The 22,234-nt window shown below is 41.4% G+C and overlaps 2 protein-coding genes across 2 annotated transcripts; one reads left to right on the plus strand and one right to left on the minus strand.

Annotated features, from left to right (window-relative positions):
- Positions 1 to 1,295: 1,295 nt before the first annotated feature.
- LOC113233255 lies at positions 1,296 to 6,024 on the minus strand. Its single transcript, XM_026468311.1, has 10 exons — positions 5,772 to 6,024; positions 5,449 to 5,552; positions 5,295 to 5,366; positions 4,562 to 4,711; positions 3,907 to 4,105; positions 3,119 to 3,289; positions 2,849 to 3,012; positions 2,413 to 2,633; positions 2,069 to 2,294; positions 1,296 to 1,847 (listed from the first exon to the last, which is right to left on the minus strand). Exons 1-10 carry the CDS (start codon positions 5,914 to 5,916, stop codon positions 1,626 to 1,628), a joined length of 1,674 nt encoding a protein of 557 aa, XP_026324096.1. The 5' UTR covers positions 5,917 to 6,024; the 3' UTR covers positions 1,296 to 1,625.
- A 6,270-nt stretch (positions 6,025 to 12,294) lies between these two features.
- On the plus strand, positions 12,295 to 12,917 carry LOC113232503. Its single transcript, XM_026467258.1, has 2 exons — positions 12,295 to 12,313; positions 12,373 to 12,917. Exons 1-2 carry the CDS (start codon positions 12,295 to 12,297, stop codon positions 12,915 to 12,917), a joined length of 564 nt encoding a protein of 187 aa, XP_026323043.1.
- Positions 12,918 to 22,234: the final 9,317 nt, after the last annotated feature.

The raw sequence follows: 22,234 nt of genomic DNA on the forward strand, positions 1-22,234 counted from the left end.
TACAATTTAGTTGCTCGGCGCTGCGGCTACCACGCTGACGACTCCGGCGCTACCCTTAAAAAGTATCGTTTCGTTGTTGCGCTTACGATCCGCGACGACTGTTGTGCAGAATACTGAGGCGGCTACTCATGCGTGCCACGCCGCTTTCAAATCGGCTCTAAGGTTAAGTTTTCTATTTAGTCAGCAATTTTAATGTGGCTTCGTATCTGCAGAGTTCAACTTATTCCTGTATTATATGTAGTTAGCAACGACTAAGTATAGCGACACCTCGCAGACCACGCGTCGGCTCACATGCCACGTTTACACTAAGCTAATTTAAGTATGCTAAGTATTCTCCACACTGAATCGCAGTGTACCAACTGATCCACTGCCTTAACACTATGAATAAGTGTGAAACTTAACCCTGAATGATCTAAAATAATGTGGAATGTAATCGGGACTGTATGCTTTCAACATTTGCTATATATCCTGTGAAACACCACGTCGAATATAAATGTACTGAGAGCGTAATTACGCGGACGATCAGCGGTTCGTCCGCATAATGTGTGGCGACATTTAGTCAGCCTGATCGAACTGACGTAAGTCTGTCTTATACACCTCTGCTACACCGCCCTATCGTTAAGTCGTTACTCATTTTATTTTATTGTTAACTATGTATTAATTGACTATTTATAAATAAATGAAAATACAATTTTAGATATACAGTTAGCTGGTTTTATTCCCAAAGAATTTCACAGTCCTGGTAAACAAGCGTGTGTTGAATCGTCATTTTGCAGCAATGCCTTCAGCAAATTGTATTTATGTAATTGTACAATAATGCTTAAAGTAGACAAAACAGTGAAACAGCAGAAATATGAAAGTATGAAGTAAAGTTCGGATTGTTTTGAAAATCTCTTGCCTTATTCGAATAATAATAGAATAATACCCAGTTACGAGCTGGCTGTACAGTCAAGGTTCCAAATTAATAATAATAACAACGCACACACTCAACATAGCCCCGTATTAGGGAAACCCTGTATTAACACCCTGAGTGCGTAAACAAGTATGTTCTTTAACAATAAAAACAATCTTATGATGTATTTAATATGTGCTCGACGATCATGTCCGGAAGTTGATAGCCACTAGTTGTGGAGGAAGTAAGAGGAACTAATAAAAGTGCATCGTCATTAGTATATAGGTACCCATACTAAATCTATGTAATTAATATACATACTTATATACTAGACATAGAGACTGAAGCTCCAATTTGGTCTTTGACGACCTTTGATTTCATCTCTAACAAGGGCTGGTAGCTGTAAAGGTAACTGGGTGATGAAATACTTAAGATTTTTCATAGATGGCACTACGGCTAAAAAGTCGTTGAAAAACCAAATACAAATATACGACGCAAACACGCAGAAAAAGTCATGAGGTGCGCTGGTATAGCGTCTGGCACGGTATGCTAGAAGTCGTCGGCTCGAATCTGGCCGGATCGAAGGAATTTTTTCTGAGTGTTCTATCTTTGTATTAATAATTATAATGTTATCTGATTCATAGCTCTATCGCTTTTTACTGCGTAAGTTGCTCAACTACATAGGAATTTTCTTGCATAAAAAAAATCATTCCAAAAAGTCAATGTAAGCAAATCAATGTGGCGTAAGCGGCGGCGGTGACGTAGCTTTATCCACTCCTTGCGCCTCTTCGCCCTCCTCCTCTGCTCCTTCTTCTTCCCCCTCGCCCTCCGCGTCCCCCTCCCCGCCTTCCTCCCCTTCCCCTGGCTCTTGCTCGACACTGGCATCTATGGTTTCTGCAGCAGTTGCCTCGGAATTCTCTTCCATCGTCTCTTCTTTGTTGGCCTCGTGACGCTTCTGCAAATTAACAAGGTTTTAACACTGCATGTGTAGTGGTGGAAATCGAAAGAAGTAGCTAGGCTTTGTGTACTTGTTGTTACGCACATAATACAATTTTAATTTCTACGATGCCGGGTTGAAAATATTGCATATCGTATATCGTCTTTGGTATCAATATAAGCAGCGAATTTTATCTCAGTATCCATTTTTCTTTTTCCATTGACATAAAAATGACTTACCTTTTTCTTTTTCTTAGCTTTCGGTTTAGGCTTGTGCTCGGGCTCGCTATATCCAGGCGGGAACAGTCTAGCGCAGTCTTCGCTCCCAATCACACAATCGTCGCTCACGTACAGCGGACCGAGTAACATTAGTTCCGTGGGTGGACCATCGGGGATTGATTCGGTAGGATCGATCATACCTGGTTCTGCCGGACCGACAGCTGCCATTAGGATTATGGTCTCTGCACTAAAAGATAAAAATGCGATCTTGAAGCGCCACATTGTTTTTCCACGTCGTTGCCATCGACAAAGATAAAAGATTTTCCAAGGAAATGCTTCCTTGTAGCCTCATTAAATTTACTTACTAATCCTTCTCTGGCCTCGACTCGTACTGATTAATGTTCTTGCACAGCAACTTAGGCTCCGCAACGTTGGCATCAGCGAAGAATCCGTATCTTAAGACTCGAGAAGCAACTTTAGGCAAAGCAGCCGCGGCAAGAACAGCACGACGTTGCCATGCGCCGAAGACCATGGCTACGTGTGGTGGTTCGGCTGGAGTAGGTGGTTCCACCACCGTGCTTACCATCTAAAAGTCAACTTTTAGATATATATCGCTGAAGGCATGTTTTACTTTCACAATTATCGTAACATCAACAACACTCTTCTGCGACGGTTTGCTAGAGTTGGTAAGTATGTTTTGGATTATTATAAAGTTTTTTCTCTTAAGAATTCTTACGAATACTTAAATGATAATTACGTTACCCTGACTACCTAGAAAGTCTAGTTTCTATAGTTATTTACCTTGGGAAACAGGAGATCTAGGATAGCCGCTCTTTGGTGTCTATCAACAGGGACTATGATCCCTGGTACCGAGTCATGGACTAATTCCTCTCCGAGTGTCTTCTTGGGCGTTTCTCCTTCTTCGACTTTCACTCCATCGCCGAAAAGAACTCTGCGACATATTTCTGCAAATAAATATTAAGTTCAGTTCGTTTTACATAGTGCTTTAGAATCTCGACAATTGAGGAGTAATTTTGTTTGTAGTCGGTCAAAAATGAACCACTAACTTACCAATAACATCGCCCTCCTTCTCGGGCATCTTTTTGAGCAGTAACGCCAGCGCCGGTCTTTCTGCAAGAGCAGTCATGGACGTTTCTGTGTTTAACGAGGGATCTTCCATTGCAAGACGTCTTACTCCATCCTTAGGCAGAACCATTGGACATTTGTCTGCTATTGTTACTCCTGGAAGTATTTTGATCAGCAATTGATTTGAGAAACTTTATACAGTTCAACGTGAGTCGTTTACTGCTGACATTACGTAACATTCGCGGCGAGCAGTTACGTTACGGCTTAGCCGACTGACCGGTATCATTGCTCGTTTCGAACATTGCGCTCGGTCATGCTCCGCATTCGCAGTCGAATTGTCGTTGAGAGGGGTCCAATAAAATTGTAATTTTTTTATATTTATCAATAAATAACAGAGTTTTATCCCTGTTAAACTTTATTGTTTTTAAAAGGAGAAGCGATGACGCTTGATATGTATGCACTTCCGACAATACGATCACGATCGTTGTCCGAGCTGTACAGTGGCCTAAATATTAGGGCGTAACGTAACACTCAAAGGATACCGACAATCGCCGCGAGCGCAGCGCGCTTGTTTCACTGTACTGACCATGCGAATGCTCGAGTTCGTATAATCCGGTCAGTCGCCGCCTTAAAAGATACAATTATTCGACTTTGATTTAACGATGTTTCCTGTCAGAAAACATGAACTTTGACTTTTAACTTTGATTTTTCTCAAATACATCTAACTGGTTTCCAGTCGGAACATCTTTACGCCCCAGAGCCAAAGTCCTTACCGTGTGGTTCCAAAGCGTCTGAGACCTTTCGAATGTGTTTTTGCGCGTGAGGCGTCATGAGCGCTGGACAGACGTCGAGGAAGTGCGTCTCGATGCGCTTTGCGCGCGCTTCGCGGCGAGCAAGTCGCGCCGCCTCCACTGCTGCTGCCTCTTTCGCTTGACGTTCTTGCAGGATCTTCTCTTTGGCATCTGCAACTTCCTGAAAGCATTGCAACTGCTTCTTTAATTTCATATAATGCCTTCACATTTTTGGATCTGGTGGTAACAGTTTTTATGTCCTGTTGCAAACAGATAAGCATCGGGTTCCTGCGACCATCTTTTGTGATCTTTTATTTATTTCTTGTTCTACTAACTTTGTAGTGCAGCAAAATTGTAGATTTCCTATTTGTGTAAAAAAATGTTCAATAAACATACACAGTTTTATATAAGGTTATAATAGGTAGTTTGTAATACGATAGTGTTCATGACACCTTAGAACTTTCGCCAGAGCTTAAAATTATGTCTGCAAAAAGAAATGTAGAGTTCTCATATGTTTTGACGACGACAGATTTATTTAAAAATTCGTCTTCAGTTTTTCATGCTAATGTTAATATTAATGTTACATTGAAAATTGTTTAATTTTCGTAAATATTTTTAATGAAAAGATTTATCAAACCTGTTCCTTTGGAGTAAGTTCATGCGGAGCTCTCTTTTCTCGCTGCAGTTCTCCCTTCTTCACGAGCTCTTCGTTCTTGAGCTCCTGCTCGATTGTGCGTGCAATTAGCGGGGCGTTCGCACCAAATATCACGTTCACTAGCTGACCCGACTGTAAAGATAACAGACACTTTGTAGAAAGCTTTTCATATTTACTAGCATTATATTAAACCTATAAAAACATAATTTTATACACACGTTGTGGTTATGTGGTTAGTTTAAAGTACATATGTCAGGAGCATTACAATATTTAAAGACATTTTTTAGAACATAAATAAATAGTCGATAGTAGTTTTACCAAGGTTGTAAAGGTTGTATACATAAATTGTTTGGAATAAAAAATAGACCAAGTTCACTCGCGTTTGGTCGATACCGTATACAGCGGTGCCATTCTGCTTCTTTCTACATATGACAACACATGCAAATGCATACTGTATACCATAGTTTATTCTCCAAACTGCCTATCATACACATACCTTATGTGCAAGGCCTTTAAAATCGAAATTTCCACTTCAGTTCTTGCGTGTCGGTTCCGATTTAATGGGGTGAAATGTCAAACTTTGTGGCGATGGAATCGTGTGAATAAGCTGTATTTAATCTTTTAATTTCTTCTATCTGTTCTCATGGATTAATTGGGAACGAACTATATGTAAACGTGCTGTTTTATATGTATATTAAATAGAAATTTGAAATACCGCTATGAACATCCATGTTGGCTCGCTGCGATCCCTGAACCGTTTCAAAGGTTCTATTGTGTCTGATTTTGCCTGAAAGAAAAATATTTTATACGAAGACTTTCGTGGTCGTCGAGGAGAAAGAGATGTACGTAGTTAGTGCAAAAGTACTTACAACTGCGAGATGCAAGTTGTCTCCGCCTATCTCTACCTTGATCTTCTTGAGGTTGCCAACCATGCCGATGCAGGGTCCACACCAGGCCGAATACACATCCACCACTGGCAGAAACACACGAAATAACTGATATAGTCTTATAAGCTAAACAATTCGAAGCGGCTCACCTACAAAAAAAAAATACATAGGTACTAAACGTCGAAGCGATTTGTTATACCTACTTATTTTGTCTAAAGCTATAGGTCATTTGACTTCAACGACTATGGGAATCTATGAAAGGTATGGGAATCACAAGAATAATAGACACATACAATAAAACTCACCTAATAATCCTTCTCGATTCAAAAACTTGTTCCATTCATCGTCAGTATTGAGTTCGGCTTGCAGCTGCACCTGCGCGGCTTTCTTGCCTTGGCCGGCAGCAGCGGCGGCAGCAGCGGCGTTGGCCACCGCACTCGTCAGCGCCATCGTCGCGAATGACGCGTGCCACGAGTGTAGTGACGAGGCGTGACGTGCGAGGTGCGAAATGGACGTGTGGGAAAGGTTCAAAGGAGTCAGTGTAAGAATGAGGTTTGGAGGAGGTGCAGAGATAAATGTAGCGAGTGAGGGAAATTGCGAGTGAAATTAGATTAAAATAGAGTAGAATAGAATTAATTTATTACAACGTCACAGCACAAAAATACACCTACATAAATAAATAAAAAAAGACAAAGCAAAAGTAAATAAAAAATAAAATTACAAAAAAAGAAAACAAAGAAACAAACATAACCCAACTTTTAAACAGTCAACTCAATTTGAATAAATGTCATGTATGCGTATGTAAAATGATCCACTCAGCTAATGTCACAAATTAATATATTTTGATGAGTAAATATTAGTAAAAAGTAAAGAAAAGTTGTGAGAAATCGTCGATATAACGCACTACGGTTAAATGGTTTGTTGCCAAGCTTAGAGCAAAGGGTGTAAACGGCTACGTCATCAGCCAGTTCGGCAAAAAAGTAAGATTTGCGGCATAGCGTGCAGGAATTCAATTCAATCTTTGGTGTCGTTGAGTCTTTGAGTTCATTATTTATTTAGTTTGAAAGTTAATCGTTTACTTATTCTGCATCGCTTTGAAACTCTAACCGAAGCCAACTTCCCGCATTTGATATTAATGTGGGTATAGGTATTTATTTATTTTTGTAAAATATTATTTTGTTATAAGAAAAAATTACTGTATGCTAGAAGACGCCGTTCGAATCCGACCGGATCGAAGGAATTTTTTTCTGAGTATTCGATCTTTGTATTAATAATTATAACAAACTAGTGGAGTAATTTCACAAAAATAATTGAATGAGAATTCAATAAAAATTTAAAATATTATTTTTTTAACTTTTATATTCTTTGACTCCTGTGGTCCTTATAATTAATTAGCTCCTGTTGAATTTAAGGGATGATAGATAGCTCATAAAGGCGTGCGGCTGGTAAACTGAATTGTTTATAACAAAACCAGTATAGTTTTACGTTATTAATTAATTTTATACATTTTATTACGATACTGTAGCGACATCTATGCGCGATAAACGAAATTACTTGACATTTGAGAATTAAGTTCAAACTTGTGCAGCGACATCTACATGAACTGTATATAACTGTTTCATTGTTCGTTTTGCTACTTGACACTAGATAGCGCATAAACATTTCGTCTTTTTTAATTAGTTTCAGAAAGGTTTTATAGATGGCACAGTGTTATGCTACAACGTGTAACGCTTAACATCGTCATATTTTTAAGTAATTTTGTACAAGTTGACATTAATAAATGACGATTCAAGCATTTCATATTGCTTGATCAATAATTTGAAGAGAAATTACTCGTAGTTACAGAATGTAAATAGCTACACAGGTACTGGAAACTTTGTTACCATTGTTTCTATCTGACCGAAATACGAAAACTAGTTGCGTGCTTATAAATTTTATTTGTGAAGAGGTTAAGATTCGTTCAATTTGACTGTTAGATGCCATCAGTCTCATGCATGACTATTAAAAAAATATATATCTATGAAATATTTTTACCTATGGCATTTGTATTTCATACTTATATCAACTTACTTTAGCAAATATCTCATGTTTAATAATGCATAATAATATTTACAACTACAGCTGTGAATGTTTAAGTATTGGAGTTCTAAGGTATGCTTCGTTCAAGTGCATCTGTTGCGAAGCAGAACGGTGGTAGTTCAGTGGGAAAATGGTTGTTTCTCAAATGAAAGTTTCACCGTTCCAAAGATATATGTCGCCACAGCGGTGACTTTTAACTTTAGTTTCTAAATTATGTACATTTATTAATGGTTACTAGAAGCAGTGGAGCTCCTTGTGAAGCAGATGCGACGTAGTGTCGCGTTGAAGAAGCTTATATACTCCACTAGAGTTTACACTTAGAAATTCATGTAGTTGCTTCAATCAAAAAACTCACTGAATTAGCAAATAAAACCGAAATTATAACTATCTTTTATCAAAATAACGATACGTACGCGCGTTTACGGCGCCTAAATACGCTACGTGCATAGGCTCTTATGTTTCAGGGTGACAGGCGTGGTGTCAGTGTCCCTGAGATCTTTGTGATTTAAAGCTGCTAAGGACAGGTGTGTCGCTTAACACCAGGCCCACGACTTGTTGGTCCCGTCACTTGGTAAAATTTTTAGTAGCAGTAAAGGAACACATCGCGACGAAACTTGCATGCACGTCGAAGAAGGTACACAGCCCGTGAAAAACGTCCAAGCATATCAGAGGGTGGACCATGGCCAAAGGCCTTATCTTTAGAAGAGACCTGCAACAAGCGGTGAATGTGTAATGAGTCGATAGTGATGCTGAAAGCCAAAATATGGATGGTTCATATTCTTCAGTGAAAGTTCTCATAAACGATGATAGTTTTTCGAATTTTATTCGATGTCTATGCGGTATATTACAGAGCAAAACGTTTCATAATATTCCATGCAAGATTACGGCGAAATTATTACCGTTATAATTTATTGAGGTAGTCAGATTTCTTGCGTATTGTATCCATCGCATGTCGTGCACGTCCCGGCACCGTGTAAGAAACGTAACCGGCCAATCAGTGGCTTCCGTAAAAATTCCAGCAGTTTTCGTTGTCAATGTAGTGAATTAATCATATTGTTTTGTCGATTTACGACTAGATTCCACAAGGTACAATACTTGTTCCTCCTTTATATTTACTTTACCATTGCTCTATTCGGTAAGATTTTTTTTGTGAATCTATAAAAACTAAGTAAATGATATTTATGCGTTGAAATCATGTATCAAAATGGAATCATGAAAAATATTACAAATACATCACCATCATCGTATTCAAGTGCGTTTTTTTATGATGATACGAACAAGTCGTTCGCCTGGTAATAACCGACATGCCTGTCCATAGCAGTTACAGTGTCTATTAGAGTTTTAAATCGCAAAGGGCTGAGGGACAATGCCACTGCGTTTGTCGTCCTGTGACATAAGTTGACAAGTCTCATGTACCTGTCAATTCACCAGCACCCTTAGCCATGTCCACATTACTGCTTAGCGTCAGAAATAGGTAAGGTGGTAGTACTTCCTTGGACGACTCTTTTACAGGCTCTACCGCTAATCTAAACATTTACAAATGTAATTAGAAACTAAAATCATAGGTACATGCCGCTACATGGATCACAAACATTTTCAACTTTTTAAATGAGAATCAAATATTCCAAAGATTTAAAGATTCCAAATGTTTATTTCCCAAGCCACAAGCGACCACAGCCTCAGGCCATGATCCACCCTCTGATATGATTGGACGTTTTTCACGGGTTGTGTACCTTCTTCGACGTGCATGCAATTTTCGTCTCGATGTATTCCTTTACTGGTACTAAAAATTTAACAAGTGACGGGACAAACAAGTCGTTCTCCTGGTGTTAAGCGACACGCCTGTCCATAGCAGTTACAGTGCCACTCAGAGGTTTAAATCGCAAAGATCTTAGGGACACTGCCACTGCGCCTGTCGTCCTGTGCTATAACTTGATAAGTCTCATGTGCCTGTAAATTCACCAGTACCCTTACCCATGCCCACATTACTGCTTGGCGTCAGAAATAGGTAAGGTGGCAGTACTTCCTAGGTCTCTTTTTACAAGGTCTACCGCTAATCAACATACAAACTAAACATTTACAAATGTAATTAGAAATTAAAATCATCGGTACATGCCGCTACAGGGACCACAATTTCAACGTTTTAATTGAGAAACAAAGATTCAAAAGATTTAAAGATTCCAAAGGTTTATTTCCCATGTCACAAGCGACCACAAGACTGGAAGTTATTTCCGACGAAGAATAATTTTAGCAATTCAAAGGGGGAAGGCTGGCAAGCCTTCTGAGCACGATCTGACGAATCCGTGTCATGTACGGTCCTCGAGGAAATTTTCCGTTTATTAAATTTCTTACATTTTTTTACGTATCTATCTGTTATAGTTTACTTTTTAGTTTGTGGTCATTAAAGTACATGATATATTGAATTTTTAGTACGCATAACGTTAAAATATTTTATAGGATGGATTTTTTTTTAAAAACGCTCTTGTCTTTCTTTTAAATGTTAAGGCGGAAAATTCGAATAGTAGGCATTGGTGGTTCATTGTATAATTTATCTCTAGACAGTAACGTTGCTTAGCAATTTTTTGCAATTTCGATTTTGGTAGATATTTAGATTGTCTTTGTTCCTAGCATTGTAAGTGTGTATATCTCTGGCTCTTAGTTACCCTTCTTTTGGACAATCGTTACTCTCACCAGGCTACAACCGCTCTTGATCTAACCATTATTTAGGTGTGCACGCTCCCGGGCGGCGTCGTGGTGAATGTTCACCGGGCGGCGTCGTGGTGAATGTTCACTGATCCCACGGCGCCGACTCAACCGGCTGAGAGGGAAACCCGGGGGGGTTTTAGTGGGGTAGGCCCTCCAGTCTGGAGGGAGAGTCCCCACATAACCCCTGAGTCTCCCTGGGCTCAGGGGTATCCATAAAGATTTCCCCCCCGGCCAAAAAAAAAAAAGGTGTGCACGCTCCATCGTCGACTTCATCGTCACTTTTTATCAGGTGAGATGGAAGTCAAATGCGCACTTATTTTTCAATAAAAAAAAATTGAACAAAACCAGCAAAATAAGCAGTTGCTTAGAGCATCACGTCACGGGTAGCTTCAACATAGAAGCACTGTGTTCCATCTCTTGCTTATGGCAGCAAGCTTTTGCCAATTTCAAAATACTTCTCTTCCATTGGTTACAGTCATTACAGGTTTTTTGATGTTTGGAACAATATTGCAAAGTATACAAAATTAACATTAAGTCAAAGTCAAAGAATCATTTGTTCCATAGGTAAAATAAATTTACACTTGAAAACGTCACATTTAACCTACTGCTCGATCGATCGATTATGGTCGAAACAAGTCGGCCCGCTGCCGACTAAAATACTACGCGAGTAAGTCCCGTTACTTTTATATTATAACCTACTGCTCGTTCGTTATGCTGACTTCCTTGAGAAGAACGAGCAAGAAACTGTAGGGATTGCTCTTTTCAAATAAACTTAAATGCTATGGAATGCACTTTGAATAAAATTTGTGTGGAATCTAAAGCTATGTCGTCGTTTCGTCAATTTTGTAAAATGATTTTTCAATCAAAATATTTTTAATGTACTTTTAAGCTTAGGAAATCATAATCTTAATATATGCTCTTTGCGCATATGCGCAATCTTATTATAAAAACGTATGCAGTTCCCCATAAAAGAATCGTTTCCCTTGGTGAATTGAAATCGTGGTATTATGAGTTTGGACTTAGCTCTAAGGTTAATATTATGGATATCTTCTTTCGTATTGAAATTATGTATATTTTTACGGGCATATAAAATATTTGATTAAATGTACTGCGATGCCACAGTCATAATACCAGTCTCCTTAAACTTTTCTTTGGGAGAAACCTGAGAACCTAAACGGTATACAGAACGATACGCTCGTTTTTGTAATAATGGTTTGAATGTCTGCCACGTACCCCACATGAGAACCGCGTAGGACATTATACTATGAAAGTAACTAAAGTAAACTAGTCTAGCAGTACTAACATCGGTAAGCCCACGTATTCTGCGGATTGCGTATGCAGCGGAGCTTAATCTGTTGGCCAGGGAAGATATAATAATATGTGGAAACTATTGAAGCTTTCTATCTAAGGTCATTCCCAAGAAGACTGCTTTATTAACAAGGTCTAACTTTTCTCCGTTTATTTCTATGCATTGATTAGTGGATTTTACGTAAGGTAATTCAAATTTAACACACATTGTCTTCTTGGCATTAAGCAATAAATTGTTAACTTTAAACCAATAAACTACCTTAGAGAGGTATCATCAATATGATCAAAGTGAACGTCATCAGCAAACAACTCTATTTCGCAATGATCCTTAACAAAGAACGGTAGGTCATTAATATAAATGAGAAATTAGAAAGGTCAAGTACTGAGCTCTGATTAAAAAAATATCTACTTTAAATTATAATATGTTAAAACAGGATAGAAAGATAAAATATATCGTAGATTACAGACAGATCGTAAGTTAAAAAGAAACGATTGGCTATTTGTGTTAGCTCCTGTATTATTTAATAAATTATCAGCATTGAGTAATTATCGCATTAAAATACCTAAATTGTAGGCAATATACAATATAATTGCACAATTATCTTAGTTAATCAGTGCTATTACGATGTTACGGATTTTTTAAATACGTAATGTTTTTACCTTTGGACAAAATTAAAAAAATCTTGTTATACTCTGTTTACTTTTTAAGTAATTAAAAGAAATTGTTATGTTTACATGCCCAATGTTAAACCGGGTTAGGGCAGTCGTTTAAAGAGGATGACATACGAGTCACCAGACCATTAAAATGTGCAGAGTTGCGCGTAACTGGCCTAGACGACTCAATTTCTGCGAACGACGTTACAGCTGCTGTTGCTCAGGCTGGAGGATGCCCAACAGGGGCCGTAAGTGTGGGTGACGTTCGATTGGATCGGAGGGGGCTTGGCACGGCCTGGGTGCGCTGTCCAATCGCCGCTGCCAAAAAAATTAATCAAGGTGGTAGATTACAGGTAGGTTGGGTCTCTGCACAAGTGAAAGTGCTGCAGCAGAAACCCATGACCTGTTATCGATGTTTGGAAAAGGGTCACGTCAGAGGGCAATGCGAATCAGCGGTGGATCGTAGCGACCTGTGCTATCGCTGTGGCAAGCCTGGACACAAGTCCACAGGCTGTCTTGCTGAGCCGCATTGTGCTCTCTGTGAAGCGGCGAAAAAACCTGCGGCGCACAAAATTGGAAGCAACATTTGTACTGCACCTTCCAGTAAAAAAGGGAGAGTTGTTGTTGGCGAAGCTGAGGTCCGACAGCAGACGGCTCGCCCCGTAGACGGAGAAATGGAAGTGGAGGATACAAATTCCAAGTAATGGCCCTACATATTCTACAGGCGAATATCAACCACTGCGCCAGGGCTCAAGATCTTTTGCTCCAGACTATGGCGGAGTGGTTGATCCACGTGGCAGTGGTGGCGGAACCATACTTCATTTCTCCTAGGGCGGACTGGGTTGGTGACAATAGTGGGACAGTGGCCCTAATCTCACAAGGAGCTTTAGGTTCCCCACCCTTCGAAGCAGTAACGAAGGGTACGGGTTATGTGTCGGCACTTTTGGGCGAAATAGTTGTGGTGGGGGTATATTTCTCCCCGAATAGAAGTCTCTCTGATTTTGAGACTTTCCTGGTGGAGTTGGGTGCCCTTGTTGGTAGGAGTCAACCTCATCATGTACTAGTATTGGGGGACCTCAACTCCAAGTCAACAGCTTGGGGCTGCCCCTTGACAGACGCGCGAGGTGAGGTACTGGAGGAGTGGGCCCTCTCGACTGGACTCATCATCCTCAATCGTGGTTCAGTCAACACGTGTGTGCGTCAACAGGGTGGGTCCATAGTGGATATTTCGCTCGCTAGTCCGACTCTTGCGCGTCGTGTTCGGGGTTGGAAGGTCATGGAGGAAGCGGAGACATTATCAGACCACCGGTATATCCGGTTTAATGTCTCTGCCCAGACTTCCGTCATTTCTGCCCCACAAGCTTTGAGAGAGGTTGGCCCTCGTTGGGCGCTCAAAAGCCTGGATCGTGAACTGCTAGTGGAAGCTTCGTTGGTCCAGGCTTGGGTGAAAGCGCCGGAAAGGCCCGAGAACATAGAGAATGAAGTCGAATGGTTTCGCGGGGCGATGACACAGGTCTGCGATGCGGCGATGCGCAGGGTCAAGCCCAGACATCCGTCTCGTCAGACGTACTGGTGGTGCGCGGAGATCGCCCAGCTTCGTACCGCTTGCGTGATTGCGAGACGCCAGTATTCCAGACACCGGAGGAGGCGACAACGGCGCCAAAATGTTGAAGACCAGTTGTACGAATCGTACAGAGCGGCCAAGACGGCTCTACAGCTGGCCATCGCAGATTCGAAGGCTCGGGCCAATAAAGAACTGTTAGGGACTCTGGACAGTGACCCGTGGGGTCGCCCTTATTTGTTGGTTCGAGGTAAACTTCGTGGCTGGACTCCTCCACTTACACAAAGTCTTCGACCACAAATATTGCAAAACATTGTGTCAACTTTGTTCCCGTCCAGGGCAGAACATTTGCCCCCATCAATGGCGTCAACTGAAAACGTGCAAATTGCGGACCCTCATGCTCTAGAAGTGACCAATGCAGAGTTGGACGTGGCGGTACTGCGGCTTCGCGCCAAAAAAGTCTCTCCAGGCCCAGATGGCATTCCGGGTTGCGCTTGGGTCTTGGCCCACGAGGCCTTGGAGTCCAGACTTCGTGGCCTCTACAGTGCTTGCCTGGAACGGTCACAGTTCCCGACGCAGTGGAAAATAGGAAGGCTGGTCCTATTAAGGAAGGAGGGGCGACCAGCTGATTCGCCGTCTGTCTATCGCCCTATAGTACTGCTCGACGAGGCGGGCAAGCTTTTTGAACGAATAATCGCTGCTCGCGACATCATCAACGGAGGGTCCAGACCTATCGGAAAAACAATTTGGTTTTCGCTACGGTCGTTCGACGGTTGATGCGGTCCTGCATGTCAAGACTCTAGCGAAGGAAGCTGTGTCCCGGGGTGAGGTGATATTGGCGGTATCTCTGGACATTGCCAATGCATTTAATTCCCTGCCCTGGAGCTGTATCAGGGAGGCGCTCCTTTACCACAGGGTGCCTCACTATCTCTGCCGAATAGTTGCAGATTACCTCTCAAACCGCAAGGTAATATTTCAAGGGCAGACTGGGAGGGGTCAGCGCGAGATGACGTGCGGTGTTCCACAGGGCTCGGTCTTAGGGCCACTCCTGTGGAACATCGGGTACGACTGGGTGCTTCGCGGGGTCAATCTCCCGGGTGTCAGCGTAATCTGCTACGCTGACGACACCCTGGTCACAGCTCGAGGGAAGACCCACCGCGAAGCAGCTATACTCGCTACAGCTAGTGTGGCACACACGGTGGCGAGAATTCGCCGTTTGGGACTGGAGGTGGCCTTGAATAAATCTGAGGCTCTATATTTTCATGGGCCTCGGAATGCTCCGCCTCCGGGTTCCTATATAATGGTTGGGGGTGTCCGAATCGCCGTCGAGTCGACAATGAAATACCTTGGACTTGTTCTTGACGGCCAATGGGATTTCGGCGCCCACTTTCGTATGTTGGCGCCAAAATTAATGGGAACAGCAAGTTCTTTAGCAAGGCTTCTCCCTAACTTGGGGGGTCCGAACACGGCCTGCCGTAAACTATACGTGGGTGTTGTGCGGTCAATGGCACTGTACGGAGCCCCTGTATGGGTGGACACTCTGTCGCGGCGGAACATCATCATGCTGAGGAGACCGCAGAGAGCAATAGCCGTTAGGGTAATTCGAGGTTACCGCACAGTTTCATTTGAAGCTGCTTGCCTGCTGTGTGGATCACCTCCATGGGAGCTCGACGCAAGAGCTCTTGCGTCGTTTTATTTCTGGAACAAGGAGGTACAAGAACGGGGTGACCGCCTGGCTCCGCAGGAAATGCTGGGCAAAAGGGCTGAAATTCGCCGGAGATTGATATCGGATTGGGAGGAGAGACTTGCAAAGCCCAGCGCTGGTTACAAAACCATTGCCGCGGTGCGGCCAGTCCTAAACAAATGGTTGGAAAGACAACATGGCACGCTCACCTTCCGGCTGACGCAGGTGCTCACGGGACATGGTTGTTTCGGGAAGTACTTGTGTCGGATAGCCGGAAGAGAACCCACAGAGGAGTGCCACCATTGTAGTGTGTGCCCGGAGGACACTTCACAACACACTGTTGAGGAGTGCCCAGCTTGGGTGGAGCCACGCCGTACCCTGGTGGCCGCAGCAGGCAGCGACCTTACACTGCCGTCCTTAGTGCGTGCTATGGTCGGCAGTGACAGGTTGTGGGAAGCGGTGGTTTCCTTCTGCGAAACAGTAATGTCGCAGAAGGAGGCTTCGGAACGTGAGAGGGAGATATCCACCTCTCACTCTATCCGAAGCAGGCGGACGGGGCGCAGGAGGTTGCGCGATGACCTCCAGCCCCCGTAAAATGGGCCCATGAGCGGCAGTCTTAGGGGAGACTGCCGCTCGTTACTGGGGGGCCCGAGATGGCGGCGTTTGTGTTCCACGTCCGCCTCTCAAGACGGCTGACGGGGAGGTAACATCTTTCCCTGGAAAGCGAGACGGGGTTCGACTCTCAGTCGAACCGCTCACCACCGGAGTCGCGGAAGAATGCGAAAGCGCTCCCGTGACTCCGGCACATGGTGAAGAGAGGGAACACCGTCAGGTTTTAGTCGGTAGGAGTCCGACATAACCCTTCGTCTCCCCCGGGCGAAGGGTATCCATGAGGATTTCCTGACGTTAAAAAAAAAAAATCCGTCACGCTGCAATTCCGTGTCCCAGGGAAAAAAAATCGAGACTCGAGATACCCGGGATAAGCGAGACTTTCGAGACTATTTCAAAAGTAGGTTTCCATATTTAGGCAGTGAAAATATGTATTAATCAAGTTCTTTATAAACTCAAGATTTATTATTTACGAATCTTCATTTTTACAGACAACTTCCGAGCTTCACGGAAGAAACAAAGTTGTCATTTAGTTTTAGATAGAGTGAATCTGATTTTATTATTATCAGTCTCTAATGATCGCAAATTAATTAGATTGAGCTGGCCCAACAGTGGTTTTTTACAAAGTCTCACTGTTGGGCGTACTGTCACATACTGTCCCACTGTTGGGCCAAGGCCTCCTTCCCCTCTCTCCACATCTCTCTGTTTTGCCCCACTGGTCCTGTCTTTTAGGTGCGCGTCTAGCTCGTGGTCTAGGTTGTGGGCGTTTTCTGTTTTTTGGGGATCCATTCTGTGGTAGATTCAGCCCACGACTCGTCGGACATGATTAGACTCTTGAAATTTTCGAGATTGAGTTTCCCGGAATATAGTGTTCGCACAGTGAAACTATACATATTTATTTTGTTTAATAAATGAGCTACAAACTACTTGTGACGTCACTCTTTAACAGTGCCATACAAGGTACATACTGTATTGTTAAAAAAGTGACAGTGTCTCCTCAAAAGTAATTTTAACTAAGTATTTATATCTCTGGTGCTGGTGGAGATTTCGAAAACTAATTTCTCAATCATCAAAAAGCTCATGTGACTTAAACAGTGTGATAAAAAAATAAGTTAATTTCTCTATTATGAGTTATAAACGGTTAAAAAAAAGCAAATCCTGTAGAGGCATTATTTATACTTAAGCTTGGTTGGTTTTTATATACGGGGGGATACATTATAGTCTGCATATTTGTAAATTGTGTTCAAAAGTAGTTGGTTGAGGAAGCAATGAAATTCCACAAAATCTGGCCCAGTGGCTGCTGTGGAGGCATATCGTAGTTTGATGTTCATTCAAACAATAATACAAAGATTTAGAAGTAGATATAACCTTTTAATATAATGAATTCTTTATTGTTCCCAGGCCTATAGTTTTTCAAAATCTATAGAAAATTGTCTTTAGTCTTTGATAAAATTACGTAAAATAGGACAATTTTGGAATGGAAGTTGATGAGGTTTAATATATTATTTAACGGGAAAGGCAAACCACGACTCTCCGTATCTGTGGCGAGGCGTCCAAATAACTCGATTCCCTTCGGTTTGCCTAAAAGTTTCTAATTACAAATATTTTGAAGTAACTCATTACATTTTTTTTTCAATTTTACGTGTAAAATGATTAACCAGTGAAATAATTGTCGCCAAAGCACCATTTTGTCAAAAGGCAAGAGTTTTTCTTTTCTTCAGGTTCGATTCCCGGGCCGGGAGAAATATTTGTATGGCCTATATTTATTTCTCTCGAGACTTTGGGTGTAATTTGCTGTTGTCTATGTGTGTGTCCATGGCACCCGCGACACAGGGTTTCCCTAGTGCGGGGCTATGTTGAGTGTGTGCGTTATTATTATTATTACTTTCTAAATCGTGTTTACTGAATGTCATTGAGGTTAATTGGTTAAAATTCAAAGTAGGATCAAATTTCAATCATATGAAGTGTTGCCCAAAATCGGTCTTGGTTTCGCAGTCTTGGTCACCTAATTGTAACAAGACCAAGACCGACCCTGTTAGATTTCAGTAAGAACAATATTGTAGTAGCAGTAGAGCTTCTCGTTCGTTGAGTTTGTCCAGAGATGTACTGCTTACCTATTTCTGCCTCCGAGCAGTAATTTAAGCAAGTTTGGAAAGATAATGGTGAATTTACAGGTACTCGAGATTTGTCGACTTTGGTCTCGGGGTGTGCGATGTAAGCTCTAAAGTAGCTCTGCGACTATTGTGGGTAGGTGTATGGCTTGACACTAGGCACATGACTTGCTCGTCCCGTTATTTCATATCATAACAAAAAGACTGAGTTTAGACAGACCGATAGACCAAGACTGAATCCGCAATACCAAGACCAGGTGTACCGATACGAGATCAAGACCTAGACCGGGGTTAGTTTTGTCTTGGTCTTGCTTTAAGTAACACAAATCATATGCAGCGTGCTCGCAGCACTGTCCTTTTAAAATTCTTTCTTTGTATACCCAACAGTGGGGCTGTGAAAGGTTGATAATACACGTCCGCCTACATGTTGTTAGGTATTGTGAGACACACCTTTCCTTATTGCAAGGAGGTTATATTTCTCCATTAGTCCGTATGGCCATGTTTGATTTAGCCACTATGACCCTCCTGTAAATAGCACAGAATATTTACCACGTTAATACGGACAGCATCCGGCTCACCACATACATAATTAAACCCACACCACACCCCTCTGGGACCAAATACCCAGGGTATATAATATATTCTCCCGGGTATATTATAGCCGGGTATAAACAACCGTACTTAAAACGTTCCCGGTGAATAATTGTGAACATTTTTTTGTCTTAGTTCACAATGCGAAGCGGTGTTATTTTTTTGTTTTTTGCTCTCATGTGATGATTACGTTTGTTTCGCGTATTATGAGACTCATGAAATGTGGGGGTGGTTTTTAATAAAAGCCTTAAAGAGGCAACAAAATGTATGGGCGTTTACTTTGTGCTACAAAAATACCTTGACGTACATTTTTAAAACAAAAGAAAATCCTCTTCCCTTGTTCCATGTTCTCACGTGAAAGTGAAAACTATTTATTTTTTAATAAAATGGCTATCTTGGAGTTATAAGGTCTAAAATTTAAGAGTGTATACAATAAATGCCTGATGCATATGATATTTTAAGGTGTTGGCTTTTCTGATGCTTGGTTCAAATAGACGTAAAAATAAACTTTAATTTTGATTACTTTGTTTCTTTGTTGCGTTTTAGTTACTTGCGAGCGAGCTTTTCGATGTTGCTTACCGTAAATTCTCAGCCGCCATTGCCCATTGTTACACATATACATGAATGAACATATTTTCTGAGACTACTGTCAATTATGAGGTCTTCGGATTTTTTAAGTAAGCTTTTTTATCAAAAGGACTCTTCATTAATAGTATGTAAATGCGTGCGAAATAAATGGTAATTGTGAACAAATAATATCGATTATTCTACGTGTTCAAATTAAAATACTAAATGTGTAAAGGATGTATTTTAAATACAGACGAGCGAGCCGCATGGCAGACGCCGGTTATTTTTAACTGTGGAACTTTTTTTACACTAAAGCAGTTAAGTTTCCACTCTCAAATATTATCACAATTTGAATTTAATTCGCGGCATTTTTAAAAAGTTATGTAAACAAAGCCTTTGACAAAATAATTTTCGGTTTAACAACAAATTTAAAACTTGTGTCGGTTCAGAATAGTTTCAAACGTCGCCAACCCCGGGGTTGCGGCAGGGCAGGCCCGGGCCCGCGTTGCACGGGGCCGCGCGGCGCACTGGCATGGCAGCGCGGGCCAACGGCGGCCCGCTGGCCCACCCAATTAGTCGTTACCGAACACGCGACCCCGCGGAGCCCTGCGACGCTACGATATTGATATTTTACTTTATTTTATTTGCTTTACAAAGTACCTATCTACATTGCCATTGTTAGAGAGAGTCGCAGACATCTCCAATCGTGATTACTCCGGCAATTGTCAATCAATCAAAGAATTTCATGATTCACGAACAATGCGGAATTGAGTACTACGGGCACAGTACGTTATTGATTGAAACAATAGTTCATCACGCTTGCATCCAAACAGAGCAATTAAGTCCGCCGCCCGGCCGTGATTAATGTCCCTAACCCCTGCACAGGAACGTACTCAGGGTTGTGAGGAAGGTCATTGCGAACTTAGCAGTTCGTTCGTGTCTCCCGAATCGGTGCCTGCCGAGAGGGTCGCTAATCTCTGGCAGTGACACAATGTGACGCTAGACCACTCGACGCAGTCACCGTGGCGAATGTTCTATTTATTATTTGCTATTTACTACACTTTGTTTCTTCTTGGTTGTAGCTTTTTAACAAAACTCTATACAGAGCCTATACAGTTATCTAAAAACAGTTTTGGGGAGATGGTTTGTCAGTTTTTTAACAACACAGATAATTATAATAATAATAATAAAATAACACACACACTCAACATAGCCCCGCACTAGGGAAACCCTGTGTCGCGAGTGCCATGGACACACACATAGACAGCAAATTACACCCAAACTCACGAGAGAAATAAGTGTAGGCCATACAAATATTTCTCTCGGCCCGGGAAACGAACCTGGGACCTCTGCGTGGTTACCGTTCGGCCACGGAGGCAGTTAAAAGATAGATAGCATTTAGCTTGCATGGCGTTACTATAGTGCAGTTTGTGCCGTCGCAAATATTTCATAGCTGTTTTTAATAAAATAAATATGTATAGTTTTAATGTGACCAAATTGGGGTTTTGTCCACTGGGAATCTCGGCCTAGAATTTCGAGTCTCCAATTCATTGGCGTTTTCGAGACTCGTGGCTGATGTTCTCAGGGTCGTATTCTAGAACTCTACTCAATGCTCAAGTCAGGATTTGAGTATGGCTTAAAGCACTCGAAATCATACTCAAGTCCCTGCCATTAGGGTCGTAGTTCCAGTGCTTGTGTTTCCAGTGCAATCCTGACTTGAGCATTGATTAGAGTTCTAGAATACGACCCTTCGTCTCGTGTATTTCGAGACTTTTGCATCTAAAGTAACTTAATTAAACAATTTCTGACTATGCGGACATGATGGCGATCAGTGAACGGTACGAAATAAAATCAGGTCCTTTTTATTTGAAACTATCCCCTTCAAACCCTTTGTTTCTTCCGTTACATTTAATGAAGCACGAAATAGATTTCAGTGTTAAGTATATATTATGAGTATTTGATTTGAAGTCACATTCTCGAAGGACGTGATATGAAATTAAACAAAGAAAGGCAAAATATTTTTCTTCAATCATGGAACGACGACGAGATTAGATTGCAACCAGTATATTGAAACACTTATAAAAATTAAATATTTGTTTTATATTGACATTATTTGCAGCATTTTTTGTGACACGCCACATCGCCGGCTTGCCTGCTACTTCGCCGGTAATCAATCATTTCTTTCAAACAAATTGAGTCTACGTTTACAGTATGAACAACAATATGAGCATTAAACAAATCGTCAAGCTCTAACATTGGTCTTTCATAGAAAAATTGGTATAAATATAGTGAATAAACATTGAACATTAAGAAAACTCGGAAAATGTGACAACGTTAGACACTGACTAATAAGGTGTCGTATCTAATTACCGTAAATAATTAATTATTAACACGGTAAAGTGTAACAGCGGAAGTATTTGTGATTTCAAGATTTCCGTGTGTACTTCTAATACACTACATCTTGTCATTTTAAGTTATGTCAACTCATTCAATCATTATTATTATTGATACAAAGATCGAATAAACACAAAGAAAAATTCCTTCGACAGACACGAACCAGCATCTATTGGCCCACCGTGGCTACCGCTCTTGCCGACTGAGCTACAATACGACTCTTCACTTCGAAATCTTACGAATTTCTCTGTGCTTGTTGCAGATCTTTGTTCAAACGGCTTTTTTGCATTCAAACATAATATCAGACAGCTTTTGATTAAAGCGACGTAAAACCATCATAAAACTAACCAAGAAATGGCTATAGATTGAGATACTTCTATACGACAGCAAATTCAAGAATTACGAACAGAGATCGAAATAGTGGGTAATACCTCCCTCTAAAACCCGGAATGATTAATAGGAAAAGGAAAAAAAATCAAAACAAAACAACAAAACGTTTTTACA

The sequence above is a fragment of the Hyposmocoma kahamanoa genome, unplaced genomic scaffold, assembly GCF_003589595.1.
Source record: "Hyposmocoma kahamanoa isolate Upper Pololo Valley unplaced genomic scaffold, ASM358959v1 102, whole genome shotgun sequence".
Classification (NCBI taxonomy): domain Eukaryota; kingdom Metazoa; phylum Arthropoda; class Insecta; order Lepidoptera; family Cosmopterigidae; genus Hyposmocoma; species Hyposmocoma kahamanoa.

Excerpts from the sequence above, each read along its gene's own strand:
- LOC113233255 (XM_026468311.1), bottom strand. The coding sequence starts at position 5,916 with ATGGCGCTGACGAGTGCGGTGGCCAACGCCGCTGCTGCCGCCGCTGCT. Across the intron at positions 5,367-5,448 it reads ACAACTTGCATCTCGCAGTT|GCAAAATCAGACACAATAGA; the intron begins GTAAGTACTTTT and ends TTTTTCTTTCAG. Across the intron at positions 3,013-3,118 it reads GAAGGAGGGCGATGTTATTG|AAATATGTCGCAGAGTTCTT; the intron begins GTAAGTTAGTGG and ends ATTTATTTGCAG.